At 38.6% G+C, this 23,609-nt stretch overlaps 2 protein-coding genes across 4 annotated transcripts in view; one reads left to right on the top strand and one right to left on the bottom strand.

The window, feature by feature from the left end:
• Window positions 1-2,273: 2,273 nt before the first annotated feature.
• On the bottom strand, window positions 2,274-5,598 carry NDUFB3 (NADH:ubiquinone oxidoreductase subunit B3). The gene is made up of 3 exons (XM_030952044.1): window positions 5,305-5,598; window positions 3,910-4,057; window positions 2,274-2,538 (listed from the first exon to the last, which is right to left on the bottom strand). The coding sequence occupies exons 2-3, from the start codon at window positions 4,053-4,055 to the stop codon at window positions 2,382-2,384; spliced, it is 303 nt and encodes a 100-aa protein (XP_030807904.1). The 5' UTR covers window positions 4,056-4,057; window positions 5,305-5,598; the 3' UTR covers window positions 2,274-2,381.
• FAM126B (family with sequence similarity 126 member B) overlaps window positions 5,427-23,609 on the top strand; it is a 50,240-nt gene continuing 32,057 nt past the window's right edge. For 2 of the 3 annotated variants that reach the window (XM_030952043.1, XM_030952041.1), the window contains exon 1: window positions 5,769-6,223. The gene's annotated coding sequence lies outside the window, so the exon portion shown is untranslated. Of the gene's footprint in view, window positions 5,599-5,768; window positions 6,224-23,609 lie in introns of those variants that run through there. The other variant, XM_030952042.1, reaches the window with a different exon arrangement.

Here is a 23,609-nt window from a genome sequence, read left to right as displayed (position 1 = left end):
CTAGAATTTGTACCAAGTGGCAGCTCTGTGTTCTGAAAAAATACGTGTATTCTCACTGAAATTGTATGGTCAGACTCTCACCGTAATATCAATCATTCACGGTTATCACAGTATCCCTGCTATTAAGATGTAGCTGATTCAGAAGGAACCAGTTACCTACTGTGAATCAATATGCACAATTTCTCCTTGGATCTGTTCCACACAAAAAGTGGAGCATCATTTTTATTTTTCAGACTTTATGATACAAAAAGAGCTTCCTGTCTGGTATTACAATAACGTATGTTCTTCACCTGCTGGTGCCACTGCTGTTTGAGACCCCGGTTTTTGCACTGAAAAATATCTATGCTGGTAGAGGGCTGTTCTCATATAAGGACAGACATTGCTATGGTTACAGTGAAGACACATTTGGTACTATTATTTTAATACACAAGAAATATTCCCTCGCCAGGCAGGATTGGTATTATTATACCTGTGAAAGAAAATCTTTATGAGTATTATATGTGTAATAATGATGAGACATATTCTGCAAAATTAGCAAAATATGTTCATCATAAATTAAAGACAGTCATTTAGGGCAGTTGCTGCCATCTGGCTATTAAACCACCAAATGATACCACCTTCATTCACAAATGCATAAATTTTACCAAAACTAGTCTTGTCTAATTGAATATGCTTGATATATTTGCTATATCAGTGAAGTGGCAGGTTTATAGCATTTGAAAATACTCATTCTACTTCATGTAATTATTAACATTAGTAACAAATTAGTACAAATTATTAACATTGTAGTAATTAACTGTATTACTTGGTTTCCTGAACAGCCATCTGAAATTCAGTACTCCCTAGAAAGTTGTCTTGGAACCAGATAGAAAACAGGCAGTGAGTACCAGTCATTGAAAATGCATATTCTGGGTAAGAGTACCTAAGGGACAATAGAAATGTTTTGTGCAACAGACCTTACACAGTAGGTTCTTGGTTTTTCAGGGAATGATGCAACTGGATAGGAATGTTTGAGAAAAGGATTAGGCAAGAGTTTACTAAAATGAGTGCTTGCACTATGAACAGTGCCTTAAGCAATGTCATACAAAGATGACAAACTCCACTGAACTGTACATCTGCACTCACACAGTAGCAGATGTTGTTTATTGGCTCTAAAAATAAAGCTCTATTATAATCTCACTCAGAAGGATTGCGTGTGAATATGTATGTTCAAAAAAAAAGATATTTTAGCCATGTTTTGGTAGGACCTTCAACTTTTTTGTAAACTTGCAACTTGTGACAGGATTGTTTAAAAACTTCTATTTCTTCACCATGGAAGTATACTATGTAATTTTTTAGTGGCATTTACCATTTCTCACTCGTCTAATTTTGCTTTTCATTTTAGTGATGGGTGTCCTGTTGTTTGTGCTATGTAACAGCCTCCTTACTTTGTTACTAATGGCATAACAACAAAATCTACAGTAAGATATTCAGAAAATTATGATTCCTGGTAGTGCAGAGGACATATACTGCCAACAGGTCCTTTTCTGCTTTACTCTTCAGTCCAGGCATTCTTAAAGCAGTCCAGAAGCTGTTAAGATAATTTACGTAAAACTAGGACATTTAAAACAAATTGCTAAAGGAGACTAGATGTAAAACTAAATACATCTATAGGCACACCAGAGCAAAGGAAAAAATTGTTCTCTTTTTTAACATTACAGTCAAGTATGGTGGAAGACATTTTAGGGTAAGGTACAGTTATTGGCAAGTTAAACATTTTATTCTGCTTTTGGCAGCAATGTAATTTTTGATGTCTGGATATTACACAGCAGATTATTCTGGTGCATGGTATCTGCCAGGCTAATTGTTCAATAGGGTTAAGTATAAGCTTTGGTACTTTCATACACTTAGAGGCAGTCTGGAGTTGGTTTGAGAGCTTTAAGTTAATATTTATTTTTATTTAGAGACATAAGAGCGAATAGTAACCAACACTGCTAAGAAATGACAAGTCCTTCATTACTACTTACTGGGAAATAATAGTTATTAAACCTGTAATAAATATGGTACAAATTTTCTCTTAAAAGCAACAAACTCCTCAATTTCATTTAACAGAATCTTGGCAGGGCTTGGAAAGAGCTGGTCTGATAGTTTATCTTGCTCTTTAAAAGACAGTAGAGCAAACCCAAGAGCCATCTTGGGTTGGTTTTTTCCCCCCAGATCAAAGCCAGTTAAATTGCTCTGGCCATGTTTTTTGATCCTTCCACAAAAGTATAATAAGATCAAAGAAACACGAGTTTGCCTGTGATAGACTTTAATATCCATATCTGAAGTACAGGGTGAGCAGCAGGCTTATGTATGTTTCAGCTTATGATTAGTAAGTATTAAGTTGTCATATTTGATCTTCAGTGGTGGCCTCCATTCTTCTTTGGAGGAAACAGTGAATATTCAATGCCCAGAGCTATGATGAAAGCTGCAGCTCCCCACTTGAGTCCCCTGGTAAAGATTTCTGTTACGGTGATAGGTCTTGCAAAGCCACCCTGGTACCTCCACACTTCATTACTAGAAAGGAAAATGAAACCAAAGGGAAAAAAGATCAGCAGAGCCACTGTGATACAAATTAACAAGAATATAAATATATAAAAGAATGATGAAGGTATTTCAATTAGATAGACATTGAGGCTGTACAATATGTTCTGTCATTTGAGTATCAGGAATTACAAGTCAAGTTCATGATAGGAACTCTAACCCTTACCATATAACTTGAGATACAAGTACTGCCAGCAAACAACACAATTATAGGAACAGAATCACCTCTCTGAAATAATTTAATTGTACTCTTCTGTTTTTACTCTGTACCAAATCACAGCCCACTAGCACTTGCATGGATTGGACTAACTACAAAGGCTGGTCACTGTGCTAGGCAGTATGCAGCACAGTCAAATCTTACAATCCAGACATAGCTCATCTCAGTGTGGAGGCACTTTCTGTTTCACAATACAACACAGCTACATGAGAGTCAGATGATTTTAAAAAGAAAGACTGAAAAGATGGTGTTTAGCTTGAGCTACAGAGTATGTGCAAACTTCACACTGTTTTGCCTTGCTGTTTTTGACCTGCGTTATTATTGAAACATTAGTCACTGCTCTAACTGACTACAAATATTTATTTATTTATAGCACAACCAGTGTAATTTATGGACATGGGTATAGTTTGTCTCTTGTAAGGACTCAAAAGTCTTTAAGAAAAGGAAAAATAACTAAGCTATAAAATAAAAATTTTCATTTTGGGAGAAAATACCAGGGTTTAAAACAAGGGGGGCAGATACATATGTTCACAGATAATCCTGTGCAGATGGATTTTGTGACTCGGGATGAAAGCATGCTGGCATGGAAGAGTATCTTCTAGGTGCCACTATAGGGCCTAATTGATATAAAGTTTCCAAATATGACATCTTTCACAAAACTTATCTTGTATTTAATATGTACATTAATGTGCATTTGCCATAAAGGTTGAAAGCAGATTCCTTGCTAAAATGAACTCAGCATACCAAAGGGGAGTGAGCTCTGGAGAGGGTGACTTTGAAGACTTGTGGTGCAAGACATTAATAATACAATCTCCTGTCAGACTACTGAAGCAAGTAGCATGATACTTTAATTTCTCATTTGTTAAGGAAAATTGGCATGATGCTTGTACTGTCCTATAGAATTGACATACTACTTTACATGAAATTTTAAAAATTCAGAAGGAATCATCTCATGCTTTGTTCTTTATTTGAACCCTGATATGATTGGCTCAATCCCCTTCAAGACTTTACTGAAATTCTGATAATTTTCACTGCTTTTACTGAAGAAAGAGTTACCTTCAATGCCAAGGTCTGGTTGATGCCACCAGATGCCACATCATGATGATTTCTGAGGCTCTTGCACTTACCGAGCCCAGGGGTCCCTCAGCCCGCGCTTGGCCAGCCTCCTCTGCACCTCCTCGAGGGGAGTCCCCTCCACCTTCCACTGCCTGTAGTCAGGCAGCTCCACTTTGTCATGGCCGTGCCCGTGGCCGTGGTCACCTCCGTGTCCCATACCTGGGGAAAAGGTCAGTTTGTTACTTGGCAGAGAGCACCATCTTATTTTTATAGACTTGCAAAGAACAATCCCCTGTACAGGAAAAACAGGGAGGCAACAAGAAGAAACAGAGAACAAAGAGGTTTGTTCTGTAAAACAAAGAGCCAAGGGACTTTGTGCTGTGTTTCAGAGCTGAGTGATTACACACAGTAAAGCAAACTTAAGCATCACTGTGCTGTAAGTCACGACCATTGCTACATCCATGGAGCACCTATGTCAACCCTCTGTGCCAGAGAAGAGTGTAAGAAAACCAATGGTTTCCATGTCTATAAATGCACTTCAGCAACACCAGCCCCCACTTCCAGACGTTCCAGAAAAATCACAAAGATTTCCAAGCAAAAATTTCTGACTTAGGTGTGGGAAAGCTGTGATTGCTAAGCTCTGAAGAAAAACAAAGACTTGGCTCCTCAGCTCCTTTTCAGCTGCCTCCAGTTCAGTCAGATATAACTGTGGCATTCAGCAGAGTCAGGAGAGATGCATGGACAAGGAGATGCACCTCACCCATTGCTTGATGAGGCTGAAAAATGTATGCTCTATTTACATACACCTTGGAGAACTATAAAAATATTAAGTTTCTCTTTAAAAACAGATGTGAAGTGGAACATTTTCAGTGAGCTCATGAAGGACTGGAAGAAAATAATAGCTTTTAAGGCTCCATTTTCACAAAGCACCTGAGCCTTCTTGAGCCAAGGTTCCCCATTTTAACACATATCAGGTAGCAAAGAACAGATTCACTGCCCTTAACTTTTAGAAAATTGACTGGAATGCAGGACACAGCTTCAAAGCCTGTAACTCCTGAAGATGACTCCAGGCCGTGAAGGCAAGCAGACAGATTTCGCTGCTTGAGAAAACCTGGAGAGCAGCCTTAACGCTGTCATTACCCGAAAAGCTCCCCCTAAATTAGACGCCAGGCTCCAGCCCTGTGATAGAAACCCAAGGCCTCTGTCCTCCCAATATTCACGTTTTACAAGAGAGAAGGTAACGCTGCGGCCAGCGGGCTGTGCTGCAGCACCGGCCGGGCGCTCTCTGCCAGCAGAGCCAGCACAGCTGTGCCCAGAGGTCGAACGGAGCGGGGCAGGAAGGGCACAACGCGCAGTGACAGCCACCCCCGCTCCCACTCCCGCCCCCGCCTGCCCTGCCCGCACACGGACCCCCCGGTGGCGGCAGCAGCGCGTCCCGGTGCCGGTGCCAGCCCCGCCCGCGGTACCTGCCCGCTCCGCGACCCTCCTCAGGACACGGCCGCCACCCGGAACCGGAACCCAGCCCTGGACCAGCCGCTACAGGAAGCGCGAACCAGCCACGCAGGTTCTGCGAAGCTTTTGTTCCGGCTCTTCCCGCTGGCCCGGTGCGGACACCGGGGCTGTGGAGCCGCTTCCCGACCCCCTCCCCGTTCCGCTGCCCCCGCAGCGCTCCCGGCACGGCCCAGCGGGACAGGCCCACACCAGAAACGGCGCCGCCGGCTCGGGCTGAGGGCCAGGGGGAAGGAGCAGCGGAGCGGAAGGTGCCCAATCAGTGCGCGGCTTCTTGCGGGGGGCGTGGCCCAATGGGCGGGCGCGTTGCTGAGGTGCGGGGCTGGCGGTGTCTGGAGGTGGCGGCGGAGGAGGAGGAGAGCGGGGTGAGGGGGCGGCGGGGTGAGGGCCGGCAACGGGAACGGGATCGGGATCTCCCACCCTCCGCAGGCTGCCCGCCGCTCCGCTGCGCGCTGCGGGCAGAGACGGAAGCGCCGCAGGGTCTGTGCGTGCGGGGGCGCGAAGCGTTCCCGGCAGTCGCGCCGGCAGCGCCGCTCGCGTTCCCTCTCCTGCCCCTGCGGCTCCGCTCCCTCTCCTGCCGCCCCTTCCCGCTGCCCTGGCCCGGCCAGCCGCCCCCTCCCCGGTTATGTAAGCCCTGGCCCTCCCCCTGCCCGCGGGGAGCGGTGGCGGGCCCGGGCAGTGCCCGCTCGCTGCCAGCCCTCGGGGCGCGCTTCGGCACGGGGAGAAGCTGCGGGAGAAATCGGAGCTCGCAGCGAGCCCGGCTGGCGCCAGGAGCCGAGTTTCGGCTTTCAGTGGGTTTGTCCTAAAAGAACACTGGTGTTTGTTTCCGTAGGAGAAGCGGGGAGGCGTCCCGAAATCCTGGTAGTGCACTGAAAGGTAAGAGAAAGTGAGGAATTCTTTTGACAGCTGCCTCCTGAGTGAGGCGGTGGCTTGGTTTCACTGAGTGCTTGTGTCAGGAGCTCGGCGTTTTGCATGTGTGGCTGTGTGACTGTGAAGTGTCAATTGCCTTAGTATCTGCTTAATTACAATTATTTTTGTGTTTGTCAAACTTGAGCACATAGTCTGCTTCATCTGGAAAGAGACTGGTAGAAGTTAACTACCAGTTAGTACTACAGTCAGTGACTTATGAAGACTTTAATTACTTCTCATTTGTATACAGTACAATATTGTTTCTTTTTAGCAGAATACAAATTGTTCTATTAATTTTTGATACTCTTATTAACATGAGAGTAAACATTACAGGATGATGCCAGTGGAATTTCGGGGTAGACTGTAGTGCCTTTTTCCAATATATTTTGATGGAAATCGACTTCTGGGTTTCAGGGTTTCTTAATGGGGATATTGGAAGCACATGAGAAGGTTTCCAGGAGGAATGCCATTATCATGTTATTAACAGTGAAACTGTTCTAAATAGAGTGCCATCTGTTTAATCCAGACTGCCTCAGTCTGGTTTCAGCATTGAATGTTTTTCACTGTGAGATAAAGTCTGGAAGATTCAGAGCAGTCTTCTCTCAGGGTGAGAAGACACACATTTGTTTTTCTGTAATGTATGGGGGTTGGAATTGTTGGCTCTTTATTTGTGAGGTGCTTAAATCCCTGACTTACAGAGAATGCAGTTCTGTCAGAGACTTGCAAAATATTTCTTGCTTCTTACTGTGGCTGAAAGTTAATGTGTATGTGTCCAAAGTCCAGTGGTGCTGAGGAATGTGTATATTTTTCTCAGAATTTTTTTTTCAGTGACCCGTAGACATGTCAGATGCCAGATAACCTTGGTTTTATGCTTTGAGAGAAAGATAAAAACTCACAGTTTTATTTAAGTTTGGTGCTTTTTTTTTAGTATTTGTTGGGGGGTTGTTTTTGCTTATTTTGTTTTGTTTTCTTGGTGCTTGGAAGCCTGACTTGAATATTACACACAAAGCTGTGCTGGTATTGCTGAGTGTGTTACCAGGGACATTCAGTTCTGGTCCCAGAGCATTGGCTTTGTGTGATGTCTTGTGCATGAACACAATTGTTTAACAGGTTTAAAAGTTTAACAAGGTTTTCAGTAGCTGTTTTTGCCGTCCCCCTCACCCCCCAAGTACATAACTTACGGTAAGAAAAACCTTGTGCAGTCAGTTGATCTGCTCTACCATGTTCTGCTTCCTGTATTTCCTTTTCTTTCAGAATGGTCTGTATTCTTTTAAAAATAAGGCTGCAAATATGAGGGATGTGATATTTTGGGAATATAGTAAGCTCTTTGATGCTGTATCCTCAGGTAAGTGAGTCTGCATAATTTCAAGGGGCCTAGAAGTGTTGCTACAGTGTGTTTTGAGAAGGAAGCTTCACCATAATTACAGTGTCAGTCTGAAGAAATCAATAATATGCAGAAGAAAATAACATAAAAGAAGTTTCTATATTGTGTAAAAGAACCCCAACAAACAACTGAATGTCCTCTAGGAAGGAAAGGTCATTGAAGCTCCATGTACAGATAATCAGTACATTTTGTGATTTGTGCAGTTGGTGGGGTTTTTTTGTGCAGTTTTTATTATTATTATTAATTAGTTGTGGTGATAACTACTGCAAAGATTTGGTGTTCCAGGATAAAGTTATTTTAGCCTGTGTGCAGCCTGTGTTCTAGGATAAAGTTATTTTAGCCTGTGTGCAGCCATGATTTGCTGGGATTCCTGCTTGTGTTGTGGAGCTAGAGGAAAGCTGCAGGGCTTCTTGGATGGCTTTCAAAAGTCCATGTTTCCAGCAATTTGTGTTGCTGCGTGTTCTGGATTAACAGCTTGTGAGAGTCATTATAGGAACCACTCTTCTCTGCCTGTGCATCCAATATTCTCTCTAGCACTGGACAGTGTTTGCTGTGCTCCTCATAATTGTTTTCTGGTGTAGAGAGCTGAGTGACTGACAGTGGCTTGAACTCTTTGCAGTTTTGAGATGACAAGAAAGGGTTGTGGGGTTGTTCTTTTGGTTTTTTCTCATTTAATATCAGAATACATATTTGAACTAGTTAAATATTGCATCCTTTCCCCCCTGAAATTGCATGCTACTTCCTGTAGTGTTATATTAGTAGTCAGTTATGTCATTGGAAGCCTCTTGTCATTTGAATAAAATGGTTAATGCTGCCTTAATTACAATAAGGATGGAAAAGATCTTTCTTTATTCAAGTTCACCTTGGTTTCTTTGAATGCTTTTAAAAAAAGCACTCAATGAATGGTGGGGAAGGAAATTATCTTCTCAGGCGTCACTACAGAGCTAAATATTTTATGGACAGTATCACAGTCACTGTTTCACCTCTATTTTAGAGCAGTGATGGGCTGGAGCAGTAGTCTTAGTTTCTTTCTGTTTATGATGTTTGTTTGCTGGTGGGTTGGTTTTTGTTTGGGGTGTTCTTTTTGTGCAACATAAAGACCATTCTTCCCAGGAGCAGCCACACTGGTCTGATCTGTTATTCTCTGCTGAAGCCAAAGGCTCTGAGACCCTGGGATGTGACAGGATCATTGTTCTGAGGTCTGCTCCTCTGCCACAGCTCAGCAGGTGCTCATTTGACAGCAGGTGCTTTACTCTTACACTCTTGTCTAGAATATAGGGTTACCCCTTAGGTCAGCTCTCCCAGTCTCAGAGGGGATGATGTGTTATGTGGAGTTTTGTTTCATGGATATACCTAACATATAAGAACTTTAGGGCCCTTGTATGGTTTTTGCAGCTACTGTGTTTTCTGTCAATAAGAGCTGCACTTCATGTGGGGTGTCAGTAAGTCATTCCTCTGTTCTGTTTTGAGCTGTTACCTGAGAACTTCATGTGATACTCCCTGTTTTCTGTATGAGGAGAGGAAGACCTGTTTGTTTTTTACCAAGCAGTTTAATATGAGTTGAGAATCTTTAAAGATCTGGGTGATGTGTTCCCTCAAAGACTTGTCTGGGCTGGAAAAGAATTTTTGATTCCATTATTTTTCTTGATGCTTGTTTCCTTGTGTTAAGATACGAGCAAGTATCAAGTGAAGGTGGAGGCTTCCCCAGCTGGGTCTTCTTGGAGGACATCTGTGCTGTATAATAATCACTAAAGAAATCCCTTCCAGGCAAAACTGATCTGAGCAGGGGCAGTCACAGGTAGTATAGTTTGACTGCTACTTCACTCAGTTATTTTCATTTCCAAACAGAGCAAGTGTGAGAAGGAACTCTTGACTTATTTAATGCTGTTTTCTACAGGTTTTTTTTTGAGTAAGAAAGTAGTTTAAGTTTATGCTTGTACAACTCCCTGTAGATGAAATGGCAAGCTGGTTGAATTTTTCTCCCTGCACCTTTGTTTGGATAATTCCTGCTTCTAATAGCAAGACAAATAATTCAAGTGTCTTTTTTTTTCATTTAGTCATAGGACAGATTTATGGAGTGACTCAATGGATCTCCTTTTTTGTATAGAATTCTGCCTAGTTTTTAAGCTTCAAATAAAAGCTCAAGAGGTAGAAGGGCACTTCTGATGAAGTAAAATACAGGTATTTAGAAAAACCCAACTGTAAAACAAAATTCTCTACTGCCAGCTGTGCTACAAGGAAGAGAACATAAAAACCAAGATCAGGGACTGGGTAAAATAGTATATAGCTTTCAAACTGTTTCAGTCCATGCTGCTGTTTATCCATAATAGTAAAAACTTTTTATTGTATGGTGAATGGCCATACAGCAATTTTTCTTTCTTCTGTTAGTGTTACATTTTTCTATCAAATATAATTAATTTGGGCACCGGGTTCAATGGATGTTTTATTATTAATCAATTCAGATGATTAGTGAAAGACAAAAATACCATTGGCTAGTCACTTTTTCAGTCTTCTTTGATTGTTTTCTGTTGTGCAGGCAGTCCAGCTTGCCTCTGCTGCCCACTGCCTGTGTCAGATCTGCTGCCTTGACCTCTTGGTGTGATTCTGTAGAGAAATATGGATTTTATGGTCAAACTTATTAAGTTTGCCTGAAAATAGAGAGCCAGTGGCATTTGGAAAGAGATCCCGCTTGGGGAGAGAAATGTTTGGTGTATAACTGCTGCAAAGCGGTAAACTATTTATTTATTTATCTCTCAATAGTGGTTATCATTGCTATCATTTAACATTGAAAAACACCAAATTCCCTGGCTGTGTAACGTTGTTCTGCACAGGGCCTGATGGAGATGGTTGGTGCAGTTTGAATATCTTAAAACACTCTTCCAGGAATTCTTTTATCTGTATATTCTGTGGGGCTTTTTTTTCTACAGGACAAAGTAGTTCATGACTTCTCATTTTATATTGTATCATTACACAAGCACTTGGGTAGCATTCCAAAAGTGCAGAGTGTGTGTTTTTGTGTGTAAACTCCATACTCAAGCTAATCTTACTGTGTTTTTATTGTAATTACTGTGATTCTTCAGAAAACTGAAATGGTTAGATCTCCTTTAATGGTGTCTGCATCGTGTATGGTTTGTGAGTTCTTTAAATAGTTCCACGTTGCTGTTCCTCTGAATTCTGCTTAACTGAAATGTGTGACATGGACATTTGTGCAGACTGCATGACTGCAGTTTGCTGATTCATACAGGGCAAAATTGATAAGTCTGGAATATTTTTCTGCTTCCATTCCCTATATTTAGTAGTTTATAAATTTTAAATTGTAATTTTATTTAGGGTCTTCCTCCCCTCTTCTGCCTTGCCTTGACCCATATATGAACTGGTGGAATTATTTGACATCTGTCTGGAAAGACAGAGAATTTAAAAGAATAATCTTATTTTTCATGGCCATTCAGCTGAGAAGATATTGGATTGAAACATAATGAGCTGAAATATGTGTAAAATTTGCTTGTGTTTTTTTCCTTCCTGTCTTAATTTATTTTCTTTTTATTCAAATAGTTTGTTTTTTTCTGAGACTTCTGGTGTCTGTTTCTTCTTTACATCTCCTCTTATTTTCTGCTTTGTCTTTTCTGTTTCCTTTAGATTTAAGGATATGTTGAGCTTAAGGAGAGGCTGGAGAGCAGCCCCTCTGCATGCCTGCTTCTGTTCTGGTTTGGAATAGGGCCACAAGGTAGAAAAGTTGATTTAGAAAAGGTTATGAAGAAGTCTATAGTACTTACTCAAGTAACTTTCTGAAATATCCTAAGAACAAGATTGTGGAAACACATGGGCATAAGCACAACAGATTTTGTTGTAGAAATAGCTTAAGTTAGCTTGTATCTGTAAATCTGAATATTGTATTTCCTGCATGTGAAAAATCAGCTAGAATTAGAATTAATTTTTTTAAACAGGTGCTTTGTGGAGGTTTGGTATCTTAAGACTGATGTGCCCCATGTGCAAGCTCCAGTGGTGATTCCACCATCCCATTTAGCACTGTGATGGCTGAACATGAGGGTCAATCACCTTTAGACAAGATATGCTTCAGAAAGCAGGAGGCTTTTATGTAAACTTAGTTATAGACAGGGTGGAGTGAGCAATTTATCAGGCACCCTGGTACATGCCATCAGAGCAGGGCAAAATCTAAATGCTCAACTTTGAGTTCTGATGCCTGTTTATTACTCTGGGTTAGAGGTATAGTTTTTTTGAAAGGCTACTTGATGCTTCAGTGTATCACTGTGCTTCCTCATGCTTTAGGGTTGGAAACACATCCAGTTAAAAATAGTAATTAAAAAAAGCTCCCTGCATAGAATGGATGTTGTACTGGTCTTTAGTATCTGCAGCAGTGGGGTGGACAGATGATTGGTTAAAGTCCATTTACTGTAGTCATCTTACACAAGAAGTGATTGAGTTTAAATGATAGTAATGTGCCCTTTTACATAGAAATGTAAGGCATGCTGACAAAGGATTTATCCCAGCACAAGCTCATATTTCTTTGTGTAACAGTGGAGAACTTTCCATTCCTTTTTTTTTTTTTTTTAAAGATGTTTTGTTGAGCCAAAAGAGCATAGAGATGTAAGCTAAATATGGACACAGAGGGGAGAGCAAGGGGGTTTAAATGTGAAGTGGAAAAATGACTAGATTCTTATGCCTGTGGGTTTGAGGTTTTTTAACGTGCTTGTTTCTTGTTCTTAGCTTAGAGCAGACCTTAGCCAAAATTGCTGAGCTTCCAAAACTGCTTCTAGATTGTTAATTATGTATTTGTTGTATTTGGTAGTTATGTAATTGACAAACCAGCATGCTTGATGGTCTCCAGTGTTGCATCTGTGCAATAATTTCAAATAGTAGCATCCTTAAGCTTCTGGAAGTTACTAAACCGTATTTGTGGCAATTTCTTGGGAAGAGAGATGATAATTTTGTTAGACTTCATATGAGCCATTCTGAGAGCTTCCCTTATGTTAATGGACTGCAGCGAATTGCAGTGCAAATCTTGCCTTGTCAGAGTGGCAAGAACTTCATGAAAATCTCTGAAACAGTTCTGTGTTAGCTATGGACATACAAACAGAGATAGGAGTCTTGGACTGGAGGTTAAGTTGAATGCAAATGGAAAACAAATAACTAAAATACTAAATGGATTTCTGCTAAGCATTCATAAACTGCATATCTGCACTGTTTATTTTCATGGACATCCTGTGACAGCAACCTTTCCTTAAAATCACAGGTGTCACATGCATTGCATGGTTCTCCATTGAACAGGCTACTGCCTTTGCTTAGCTCTGTGTGTCTGCCAAGACTTGTTTCATGTGTTCTGAGTCTTCAGCTTTGCCTTCACCCCTGTTAGTGTAAACACCACATGAGTTTGAGAAACCTCTGTTTATCTGTTGAATAAGAAAACTTCTAGCTTGCTTTTTGTTTGTTTGGGGAGAAGGAGAGAACAAGATTTTCTTTCTTCTCTCTACAAGTTGTCTTAGAAGTTGAGACAGCAAATAAAAATTTTAAAACAGTTTAGGCATGGCTTGTTGTCTTTGTGTCTCCAAAGGACCAATTGCAGAAATAACTGAGATGCTCTTTTGCTTGTGCAGGTGTTGAGTGGACTTGGACTATGCATGGTCATGTAAAAACAATTGCTACCTTCCGAATATGCACATTATCTGCATCTGTGGTGAAATACTCCTGCAGTTATTCCTTGTGGGTGCAGAAATGAAACTGCGTTGGATATTGCAATCTGTGACTTTGTTGCATTTATTTCCTCAGAAAAATGCATTTGTTGCAATTTGTGACTTTGCATTTGTTTCCTCATAGAAAAATGTTACTGGGGCATCTGGGTGTTTAAATCATTCACATGGTCGCTGTGTTCCACATACCTTGTGTCCCAGGAATCGTGGCATGAAACTCTGCGAGAGAGCCTACATGCTTTGCTTTTTCCTCTCGGTAGATTAAATCCCTTCAGTTAGCTGAAGGTTTAATATGGTTTTTCACAGTTAATGTTGCAGTTTACATGGCATAACTAAAACTACTGCACTAATTTTGCTTCTTCATTTAAATTAAAATGTTAGCCCTATATATCTAGTTTTTAACGTGCCAAATTACCCCAAAATTAAACTCTGACATTTTTAGGAAAATAGTTGAAGATGCTCTAGTAAATTCCATGATAATGCTTATATGTTAACTTTGTAATTTTTTCCCCTAGTTACTTCAGTGTTTAAATTGAGTAAAACATACGATGCTAAGGCAGAAAAATAAATGTGCAACAGTAGGATTTCACATTTGCTGTGCGCAAAGTCTTAATCAGGTTAAGATCGTGGATGCATTCCAGATCAAATTAGGGGTCAGCAGCCAATGCTAATTGGCATTGATGCTGCTAAAATTGTGTAACTGAGTATTGTGCTGATTGTGTTTTGTGCCACCCCTCCACTCCCCCCCCCCCTTTATTTGGCAACTTAAAATTTACTAAATGTTCAAAGGTTAGTTCAGTTATTTCCTCTGTGCCCTTCTTCTTTGACTTGCAGGTTCTGGTCTGTGCTAAAGACAGAAAACTAGGTAGTTCAACATATGAAAAGTAGAAGGAAGCTCAAAGAAATTGAAGTAGAGTGCCTGTAGATATTAATTTTTTCTAATAAATACAGAAAGCTTTAAGATTTGCTGGTCAGTGGGGAAGTGGACTGCTGTGCTTTTTTTTGTCAATTTATAGGAAAGAGCTGCTTCAGCACAGTTTCTTGTCATTTGACTGAAACATTTTGCAGGAACTTTGTCACACTTGGCTGGTGGAGATGTGTATGGGTGTGATGGTCCATTGCCCTTCTCTGCTGATGATACTCCCATGATTGCCAACTACTGTATTTGATGGCTTATTTTGATAATAAATTTTTGGTCTTGTGAGAGAGAGGAGGGAGCAAATCTTAAATGGACATTATCATGCTAATTAGGAAACCTTAATCACTGTGTTGTCTGTTGTCAGCTCTATCAAGTTTTGATGTATTTCAAATTAATATTCCAGTGGGAATGACAAAATGTCTCTCCTACAGGGAAAGGATGCAGGCTTTTCTTGGCTTTCTGTTTAATCTCAATATAAAATTCTAGTAATAGTAATTTTATTGCTATTTCTATGAACTGCTGGGGCATTCTGCTTTAGTAATGTGTCCTGACTTTGGATAGACTGAAATTGTCTCTTTGTCTTTCTGAACGCAGACTTTAGAGTTTTCTGATATATGTAAGGTTGCTATGAGTAAATTCTGCATGTTAATGCGTATGTGTCACCTCTATGGAAAATGGAATGGGTTTTTATTAGCATTTCCTTTTTTCATTGCAGGGGAATGTTTAAGTTGCCATTTTCTTGGTTTTAATAATTTAAACAAAACAGATAGACAGAACTGATTAGGGAATAAAATTGTTAAAATATGTTATGAAAATCTTCTCAAAGTGCCAGTTGGATAGCTGGCAGATAAGGCAAAAACCATGAGGATTTTCCCTCCAAGTATGAAACCCTTGCTGCTCACTGATAAGAAATAATTATGGTGTAATCATCTTAACTTGCAAATCTGAACATAATTGCAAGTACAGGGGCGTTAGATCTGGGTGTGTATTTGGTTCAGAACAGTTTTTTCATGTGCTGAAGGAGTCACATGTGGACTGTGCATGTTGGTTTTGGCTTGTTCTTGGCAGTTTTTGTTGTCCTGGTGGTGTGGGGTTTTCTTCAGGTTTTTTTTTCCTTTATACCGGATCAGCCCTACTTTTTGAGAAGTTACTCCATGTTCTCTCTGCAGGTCCACTGTGCATTTCAATGACCTCAGTATTTCTAAACCTTCTGTCTAAGTTGCCCTTGAAAGACTGTTTTGTGGAGCGTGCTCTATGAAAGATGAGTGTATTACTTACACCAAAAATGTGTAATCTAGCAATTTCAGGTGCCTGCTGCTTGAACTTTGGTAAGTGCTGCTGATCCCTGTCAGCACAATTGCATAGGGAAACAGAACAGACTTTTAATTAAACTCAGACTTTGATTAAAAATTTGTGATTGTGTTTGAAGAGAATGAACTGAATTTGTTCTATGCCAGTATAACTAATAAAAAAGTAGAGGGTCACAACTGTTGCCCAGATGGGCAGTACCTGTAAAAGATTAGAGAAACTGTTTATGTTTAGTATAGTTCATGTGGGTGAATTTCATTTGAAGTAGATGTAATAATTGCTCAAAGATGATTAATGTTGCAAAAAGTAGGGGTAGTATAACGCCTAGCAAGTTTGCATATAAGGCCATCTCTGATCTTCTACCTAGGGTAAATTTATTCCAGAAACTTGAGGAAAGGAAAAGCTCTGTTTTACCAACTGCTTTTGAAGGTGGTTTGTTTTTTGAGATTTTTTCTTTTTTTCTTTTTTTTATTTTATTAGCAGGAAAACTGTTCAGTATTACAAACAAAAACCCAGAGTGTCTCTGTGTATGGATGAGGTTATGTAAAAGTGCCTGAAGATTAGAACATTGAGTCCTCAGTGAGGTTTTTTGGAGTGCAAGAAAATATGTTTGAAAACCTAAAACACTGTAAAATTAACCATCTCTACATAAATTCCACTCCCCTGTCTATGCAAAAAAACTTGGGGAAGCTTAGCTGTAAAGCTTGCTGCATGGATTTTCAGTGCTGCCTGTCAAATCAGTAATTTTTCATAATCTTGAAAGACTCAAATTTTCTGAATATACATTGGGACAGTATTTGATGAAAACTTGTAATTTTGTTCAGGTTATAAATAGAAAATATGTATGAACATTGTAGTGTGCATTTAAGATCCTGCTCTTGTTTCTGCAGTGTTTGGGGGAGGAGGAAAAAAAGCTGTGTATTCCAACTGGAGTCATCAAGCACCTGTGGAAGACTGTTTTCTTTTTGTCTGTTTTGTTTTGTTGTGGTTTTACACTATTTTTTATACTGGTCTATAGCTTAGATAAGTGAAAAATATTGTGGACAATCTTGCCTAATACAGTGCATGAAAGATTGGGTTGATTTAAGTTGTTTCTTCAGTGTTTGTCGTGCTCCTAAAGATATTATATATGAAGTTTTGCTCTAGAAAAAAATTGTTTAAATTTCAGATTAAAAAATCCACAAAAACCATTCAAACACCCTCCCCAAGTAATACCCCCACATATGTTAGTAATTTAGTGTCCAATTTAAAAATACATGAAAAATGAATGATTTCACAGTAAAATATTCATTAGTCCTTTCTTATGACTGGTTGGTTTGCATTCTGTTGTAATGTTGGTTTAAAAGTAGAAGAATAATGACTGTAAACAATATGCATTGTGTTTAACTATTCAGCAGTGAAGATTAATTATTAAACTCATACCAAGACAAAGGGGGTACCTGGTGTAGTTGTTGCACTAATTTACATTTACGACTGTTTTAATTCTCACACAGTTATTTCACTGAGAAGCAGTTTATGCTTCCAAGTAATAGGCCACAGAGTGCCAATTATAGTAAGCTGAGTTTCAGAGCTTTATGAGAGCTTCTAATAAGGTGATGAAAAAGTGTTACACTTTCTGTACAGACACAGTTTCTTTGCCTGTTTTCTGTGAAGGAGAGTCCAACAAAGGCTGTGTAATTTCCTGCTCTGGAGGAATCCTAGTGAAGTTAATAGTAGGGCTGGTCATAAGCATCAATTTTTGTAGTACAATCACCTTAATCAGTTCGGTCAAATATCTTAATCATTGATGTTCACATAGCTCTTAATGGATTGCATTATATAGAATTAACATGGTCAGGTACATGTTTTATTTCTTATATGTGGAAATTCTGACTTGTACAGTCTGTCTAATCTCAATATAAAATTAACAGTGGTTTTCTCTGTTTGGTGAGATTGTTCTTTGCAGTTCTTAAAACCCCTCTCTAACTTTCAGAAAACTAGTGTGAGACTGAAAATGACTGGCACTGAAATCATGCTGTGGTCCATGACGTGGGAGAAGACAAGTTGCTTCCTATGCAGTGACACTTGGAAGTAATAAAGGCAGCTACAGTTTTAACTGTGAATGTTGAAGCAGATCTTAGATTTCAGAATTCTTGATGCTACTGTGCTTTACCTCTGAATAGTGAACAGCCTCTGTATGTGACTGAAGTCCTTCCTGTAAATGTGTAGTGTTCCACTTGCTCATATATTCCATTAGGTCAAGCAGAAGAGATCTGGGCTGTTCTGAAATTGTGTCATCTTGATGAGTAGTGGTGTGATCAGTGATGTTTCATTTGACTACATTTGTAAAGTTTGCTTTTTAAAGTCGGGAAACTTGTAATGGATAGGTAAGACCAGCATATTTATCAGAATTAATTTTATCCTTGGAAACCATGCATCTTTAATGTGAATGAAGCATCTGAGTCAGATATGAAATTTATGGCATCGTGCAATAAAACAATGTCCTAATTCTTATGGATCTTTATTTTAACTCTGCCATTTTGAAAGTTTATTTGGAACTTTGTATTCTTACTGCATCATTTTTTAAAAGTCAGCAAGATGACATAATTTTAGCTATAACTGATGTAAATTCAGATAAATTTGGAGATTACACTCATTTAAGAATTTGTGAATGTGTAAGTAAGTGTATGGATGGGGGGAAATTTGTCACTTCAGCTTAATCTATTTACACTCCTCTTCCTGGAGGTGGAGGCTTTACCATCTGCAAGTTGGAAAGATTAGAATAAGGGATTTCATTACTTTCAGCAGAGGAGCCTCTGGGTTAGATCTCTTTGAGAATAGGGTAGAAAAAAGGAGGTTAGGTAAATTAAATAATGAATATGAAACCTAAATTCCATTTTGTGGAAATTACAGTTGGTGGGGAATACTGCAATGAGAAATATATACTGGTATTGGAATTTAGATATGGTCTGGAATTGACTTCAACTTTTTAATGGATATTTTTATAATATAACAGACATCTATTTTTCTCAAGTGATGATTTTACATCTCAAAAGTGGGAAGCTGCTTAAAATATTCAGCTGGTATTTCTAGAACATTTCTGCATGAATTTCTTTCCTTTACAGACCAGATAGTGATCTTAGCATGTTTGCAGTCTTATTCCAAAGCGCATACTGGGGAGGTTTTGGTAGTGTGTCTTTTTGTTGATTTGTTTTGTTTTGGGTTTGAATTTTGTTGTGGTTTTGTTCCCACAGAAATTCTGTTTCGAGATTTCTCTTAGCCTATGTCTGTTCATTTTTAGTAGTTAGCACTGAGTGCCTTAAAAAGACCACCTTATCTGTGATTTTGCAAGTGTGTGTTTGCTGAGGCTTTTTTTTGAGGCTCCTTTTACTATGCATTTTGCATCTTTACTTATCTAGATTTAATTTACTTCATGAACCAAAACCATGAAGGAGAAGTTGTTTGGGAGGGGTAGGGTTACACGGAAAGTAATTTGCATGGAAATGTTTTTGTAAGTAAAGAGGTTGATGCAGACAAACTAGCATAGGAAGAGTTACTGCATATGAACTGATGCAAAGGGAGGACAAACCTGTATTGTCTGGCGTAGGATGGGTTAGGTTATCACCAGGATCCTGACAAGAGAATGTTTTAGGTTTTGTGTAGGATGACTATGTGAAGTTGTTTCTAAGGAAACTGGTGCTGAGAGAACAAGGTAACTTTTCTGTGGCTAACCTACGTGTGTGTGTATATATATATTTTAAAGTGCGTCAGGTCCTTATAATAGAATAATTAATGTGTGCTTTGTGGTATTTAAGGCTGCAGGATAATGTCTTTATTATTATTGTTTCCAAAATCCTGTAAGTAATGTAGAGGAGTGTTTTCTTTGAATGCAGAAGATAAAATTCCTGTTCCATATTCTTGATTATCTCAACTCTTTTCTGCTTTATTTGCTGCATGAACTCCTAGGAGAGGGATTTAGCTATGAGTATACAACTGTGTTTAATTCAGGTTCTGCTTATTTGCCTCTATGAGGCACTTAAATTTTTCGCTGTAGAGTAACCTGACTTCTGTAGTTTTCTACAACTACTCTGTGTAATACTGTGAAAATATCAGCCTTAAAGTAGTTTTTTAAACTCTTATATAGTGTCTATTTTCAGTGTTGTATTTTCCTTCTCACTGCCCTAATTGTTTGTCTTCAGCAATTTTGTGTCTATAAAGTAGTTTCACTGTAGGAATGGTAAAAAGATAGAAGGTTGGCAGCTGAGCTTTTGTGGTGCTTGAAAAGGCACAGAAGATAATTTAGAACTTAAAATGACTTAGAGGAGGCTTTTTGGAACAGATGGGCTGTACCTTTTCTTTACCCCTTTTTTGGCAGCTGCTGAAATTGATGTGACCTTTTTGATAAGAAATGGATTTTACTCTGCAAGTATGGTACCATGAAAGTTTACAAGACTATTATCAATCATCTTTGACTTCTCTGTGGTAAGGCTTTCTCCCATTGTTTTCACATACCTTTCTTTGTTGCTGATATCCAAAAAGAAAGCTTTTCAGTGTGGTTTTTACTAGTGAGTCAGAGTGGGCAGGGAAGTAATGTCTTATCCAAGTTGTTTTGCATGACTAAGGCTTGTCTAATAAGGCTGGCAACCTAAATCCCACATAAAGAATACATCAGCATTTATATTTTAAAGTTGGAATGCATGCCTGTCTGCTGATGCTTGCAATTAAATTACCTAAAAACTAGAGTTGGAAGAGTGCCCTTTCTATTAAGGAGAAGGCTTGAACTGACAATTTAAATTAATAACTGTCCCGAGGAGGTTTTGCTTCTTTCTGTCTTTGTCAGTTTTTACCTTGTTTCTCTGTACTCTGGAGCTGTATGGCCAAGAGAATTCTGGCAGAATGTTTGAACCCGTTTCAAATGGCAAGTTGTAGTTGTAGCTCTGATTTGTTGAGGACAATAGTTTTTAAGTGTATTATTTCATGTTCTTACCAAAATGACAGTTTATGTAAGTGTCTACTAAATAGGATTCTGGTAGAACAATATGTTTATGTATATGGATACAGGGAAATCACAAAGGTATCTGTACTATATTTATCATAAGAGATGTATATTACAATGCATATACTTTAAGTAAGAAGTTATCCACCAAAATTGAACATTTCCAAGGCTGGTTTAGATTAGTGTGAGAGTCTAGTGTGGAAACAGACCATACTGTGGCTGTTTAATGTCTTCTGGTATATAACTTCAGAGTAGCTGGATGAAGCTGTATACACCTATATAAAAGCAAGGAGTTGCTTTTAAGAGAATTTTTTTGTAGAGCATGTCAGTGAAGTGCTAGTTTATAGCACTAAGTTTTCTTCTTTGCTCTTCTTGTTCTACCACAGAAGTAACTATGTAAGACAGGTATTACAGAGTTTATCTACAATAGCTTCTTGTTGTCCTCATGATATTTTATGGTAACTTACAGTGTGGGAAGCAGTATACTGTTAACTGTCTAAGATTTCTATCTTGGTGCATTCAAACATTTTATTTTTTATTACTCTGTTAAAGAAAAAGTCCATTCTACCTTCCCAACCACTTAATTCCATGAGCTTCTAAGACAAGGAACTCTTTATTTCCTCTGTTTTTAAAAAATTAGTCCAATATCCAGGTTAGAAGTTATTTTTCACAATCCTTGTCTTCAACTGCTTCTTAAACATTTTTCTGCCATGTACATATTTCTTCTGTTTGCAACAAATGTAGGCCAGTATTTCAAATAAGAGCATATTACCAGTTTTGTATGCTCTACTTTCATGTTTTCAGATTTACTTTAAATAACTTTGTGTGATCAAGCATCTTGATTTATTGTCTGGCTACTGATGCATTCCTGAACAAATGTTTTCATTGCATCATCAAATATATTATCTAGTCTTTTTCCATTTAGTCTTTTCCACCTCTGCACTCAGGAATAGCTCATCACGAGAAGTTCAAATTGTGCTTTTGTTATCTGCATTTATCAGCATGTTGCCTGGTTTTCTTCCTCCAGAGTTTTCCAGTCTCGTTAGTGTGGGTGTGTGGTGGGGAAGTTTCTTTCCTGTGTGCTTCTGACCACCTCATCCGATGTTGTCTTCTATCTATTCTGCTTTCCAGGGTCTTAATCATGTTTAACACAGGTGCTCTTCTTACAGAGCTATGCACTTGCTGAATCAAAGAAACTGAAAGTGTGTTTAGTTCAGAGTAAGGATCCATTCTTGATGCTTTCCACACTGCTTTTTTACAGAGACAGTATGGAAAAATCTTTCTTCAAATGCATTTCTTTCCATGCTCAGTAATGAATTATAGATATGAGAGGAGTGTTTACATAGCTTGGAAGAATGAGCTATAATTGATAATAGAGTTTTCTGTTTTAAGACTTGTCAATCCATAATGTTCTCTTACACAAATGGCACTGTGAAGAAATCATGTAGCATGAAGCTTTATTCTTTTGGCTGACACAGTTCTGGTGTTAAATGCAAATTATTCTTCTCATGTCCTTCAAGGTAAAAATACATGATATTTTCATTCATTGTGCAGTGAAAATTGTGTTATATGCATTTTGCTGTCTAGTATAAAATGGCCAAGAACTGGACTCATATTGAAGTGCATGTCCTGTAATGTAATCTCTCCCATGTATGTTTAAACCAGTATAAACTACTGGCCTCTTTAAAACAAGCATGCAAACAAAAACCCTGGATAAAATACAAACCATCAACAAAAACCCCTCTACATACTTGAATAATCATATCTTCTTAAATATCATCAATTATGAATATCTAATCAGTAGCTTTTTTTTTTCTTTCTAATCCCCACTGTTATAGTTGATAGTGTAGCAACTGATACTGGCTGAGATTATGTGGGTAATCATTTTGTTGTTGCAGATTGATCTTGGTTAGTCTTGGTTTAAATGCAGACTGGTAAATAATAATGTGTTCAGTATGTGTTTCTTCTAAATGTAAGTGAAAAACAAGTTCTCTGAGCATAGTTGATCTTTTTTTATTTCTTTTATTGTAGTCAAAAATTCTTGGGGAGTTACCTGAGTTTTTAAGTTTCATTGTTCCAATAGTATATTGTTGGAATAAACTTTTGTATTTTCAAAGGCAAAAATATTGAGAATGGTGAATTCACCATCCCTGGAGGGATTTAAAAACTCATGTAGATGTGACACTGAAGGACGTGGTGTATTGGTGGAGTTGGCAGTGCTGTGTTGCACAGTGGCTGGACTCGATGGTCTTAAAGGTCTTTTCCAGTCAAGGTGATTCTATGATTCCATGATTTGTGTGCATAGCACGATCAAGGACAGGGCTCTGACTTGGTAAAATTCTGTTTCTTAACTGTAATTGACAGATGCACAGTGCAAGACTGTAACTTCCTTCAGAACAGAGTATTATAGCTTTAATTTGACGTATAAAGATTCCAGGTCTAATTTAACAGCCTTATGTGTCATATTCTGCCCATTTATGCCAAATGAGTAAGTTTAGGAGAAAACATTTAAACTATCATTTCAGGTGCTTTTATGGGGAAGATTTTTGGTAATTGATTTTTTTGTATTTGATTTTAACATTGAGTGACTGTATTCCTAACTATAACTTTTCCTGTTCCATGCTTTAGTATGAATTCAAACTTGCTTACTTGTTCAGTATTTAAGAAATCTTCATCAGACTATATGTAAAAATATTTTGATATGTTTTATTATTACTGTTACTAATAACTAAATTTTTGATTAGTTTTTTTTATGGTTCCTATATACTATATGAACCTTTGAATCATAGTAGAAAAAAATAATACTGTTTTTAAAATAAACATGAGAAATCTCTTATATTCCCTGTATTTTGTTTGCTTTGGGAGAGATGTGAACACTCTGGAAATGAAATTCAATACTCTTGGTTCAGACTACTTCAACCTTGAATAAATATGCACAGGGTTTAATGTATTGAACCAGTTTACTTTAGGGACACACCCACACAGTGTTTGATATATTTGTATTTTTCCCCCCAAAGGTATAGCAAACCAGGCAGTGAGTGTAAGCATGAGGTGTGCTTTCC

Source organism: Camarhynchus parvulus, chromosome 7 (assembly GCF_901933205.1).
Source record: "Camarhynchus parvulus chromosome 7, STF_HiC, whole genome shotgun sequence".
NCBI lineage: Eukaryota > Metazoa > Chordata > Aves > Passeriformes > Thraupidae > Camarhynchus > Camarhynchus parvulus.
The sequence above is the reverse complement of the archived record's forward strand: the minus strand, read 5'-3'. Positions and strand labels throughout refer to the sequence as shown.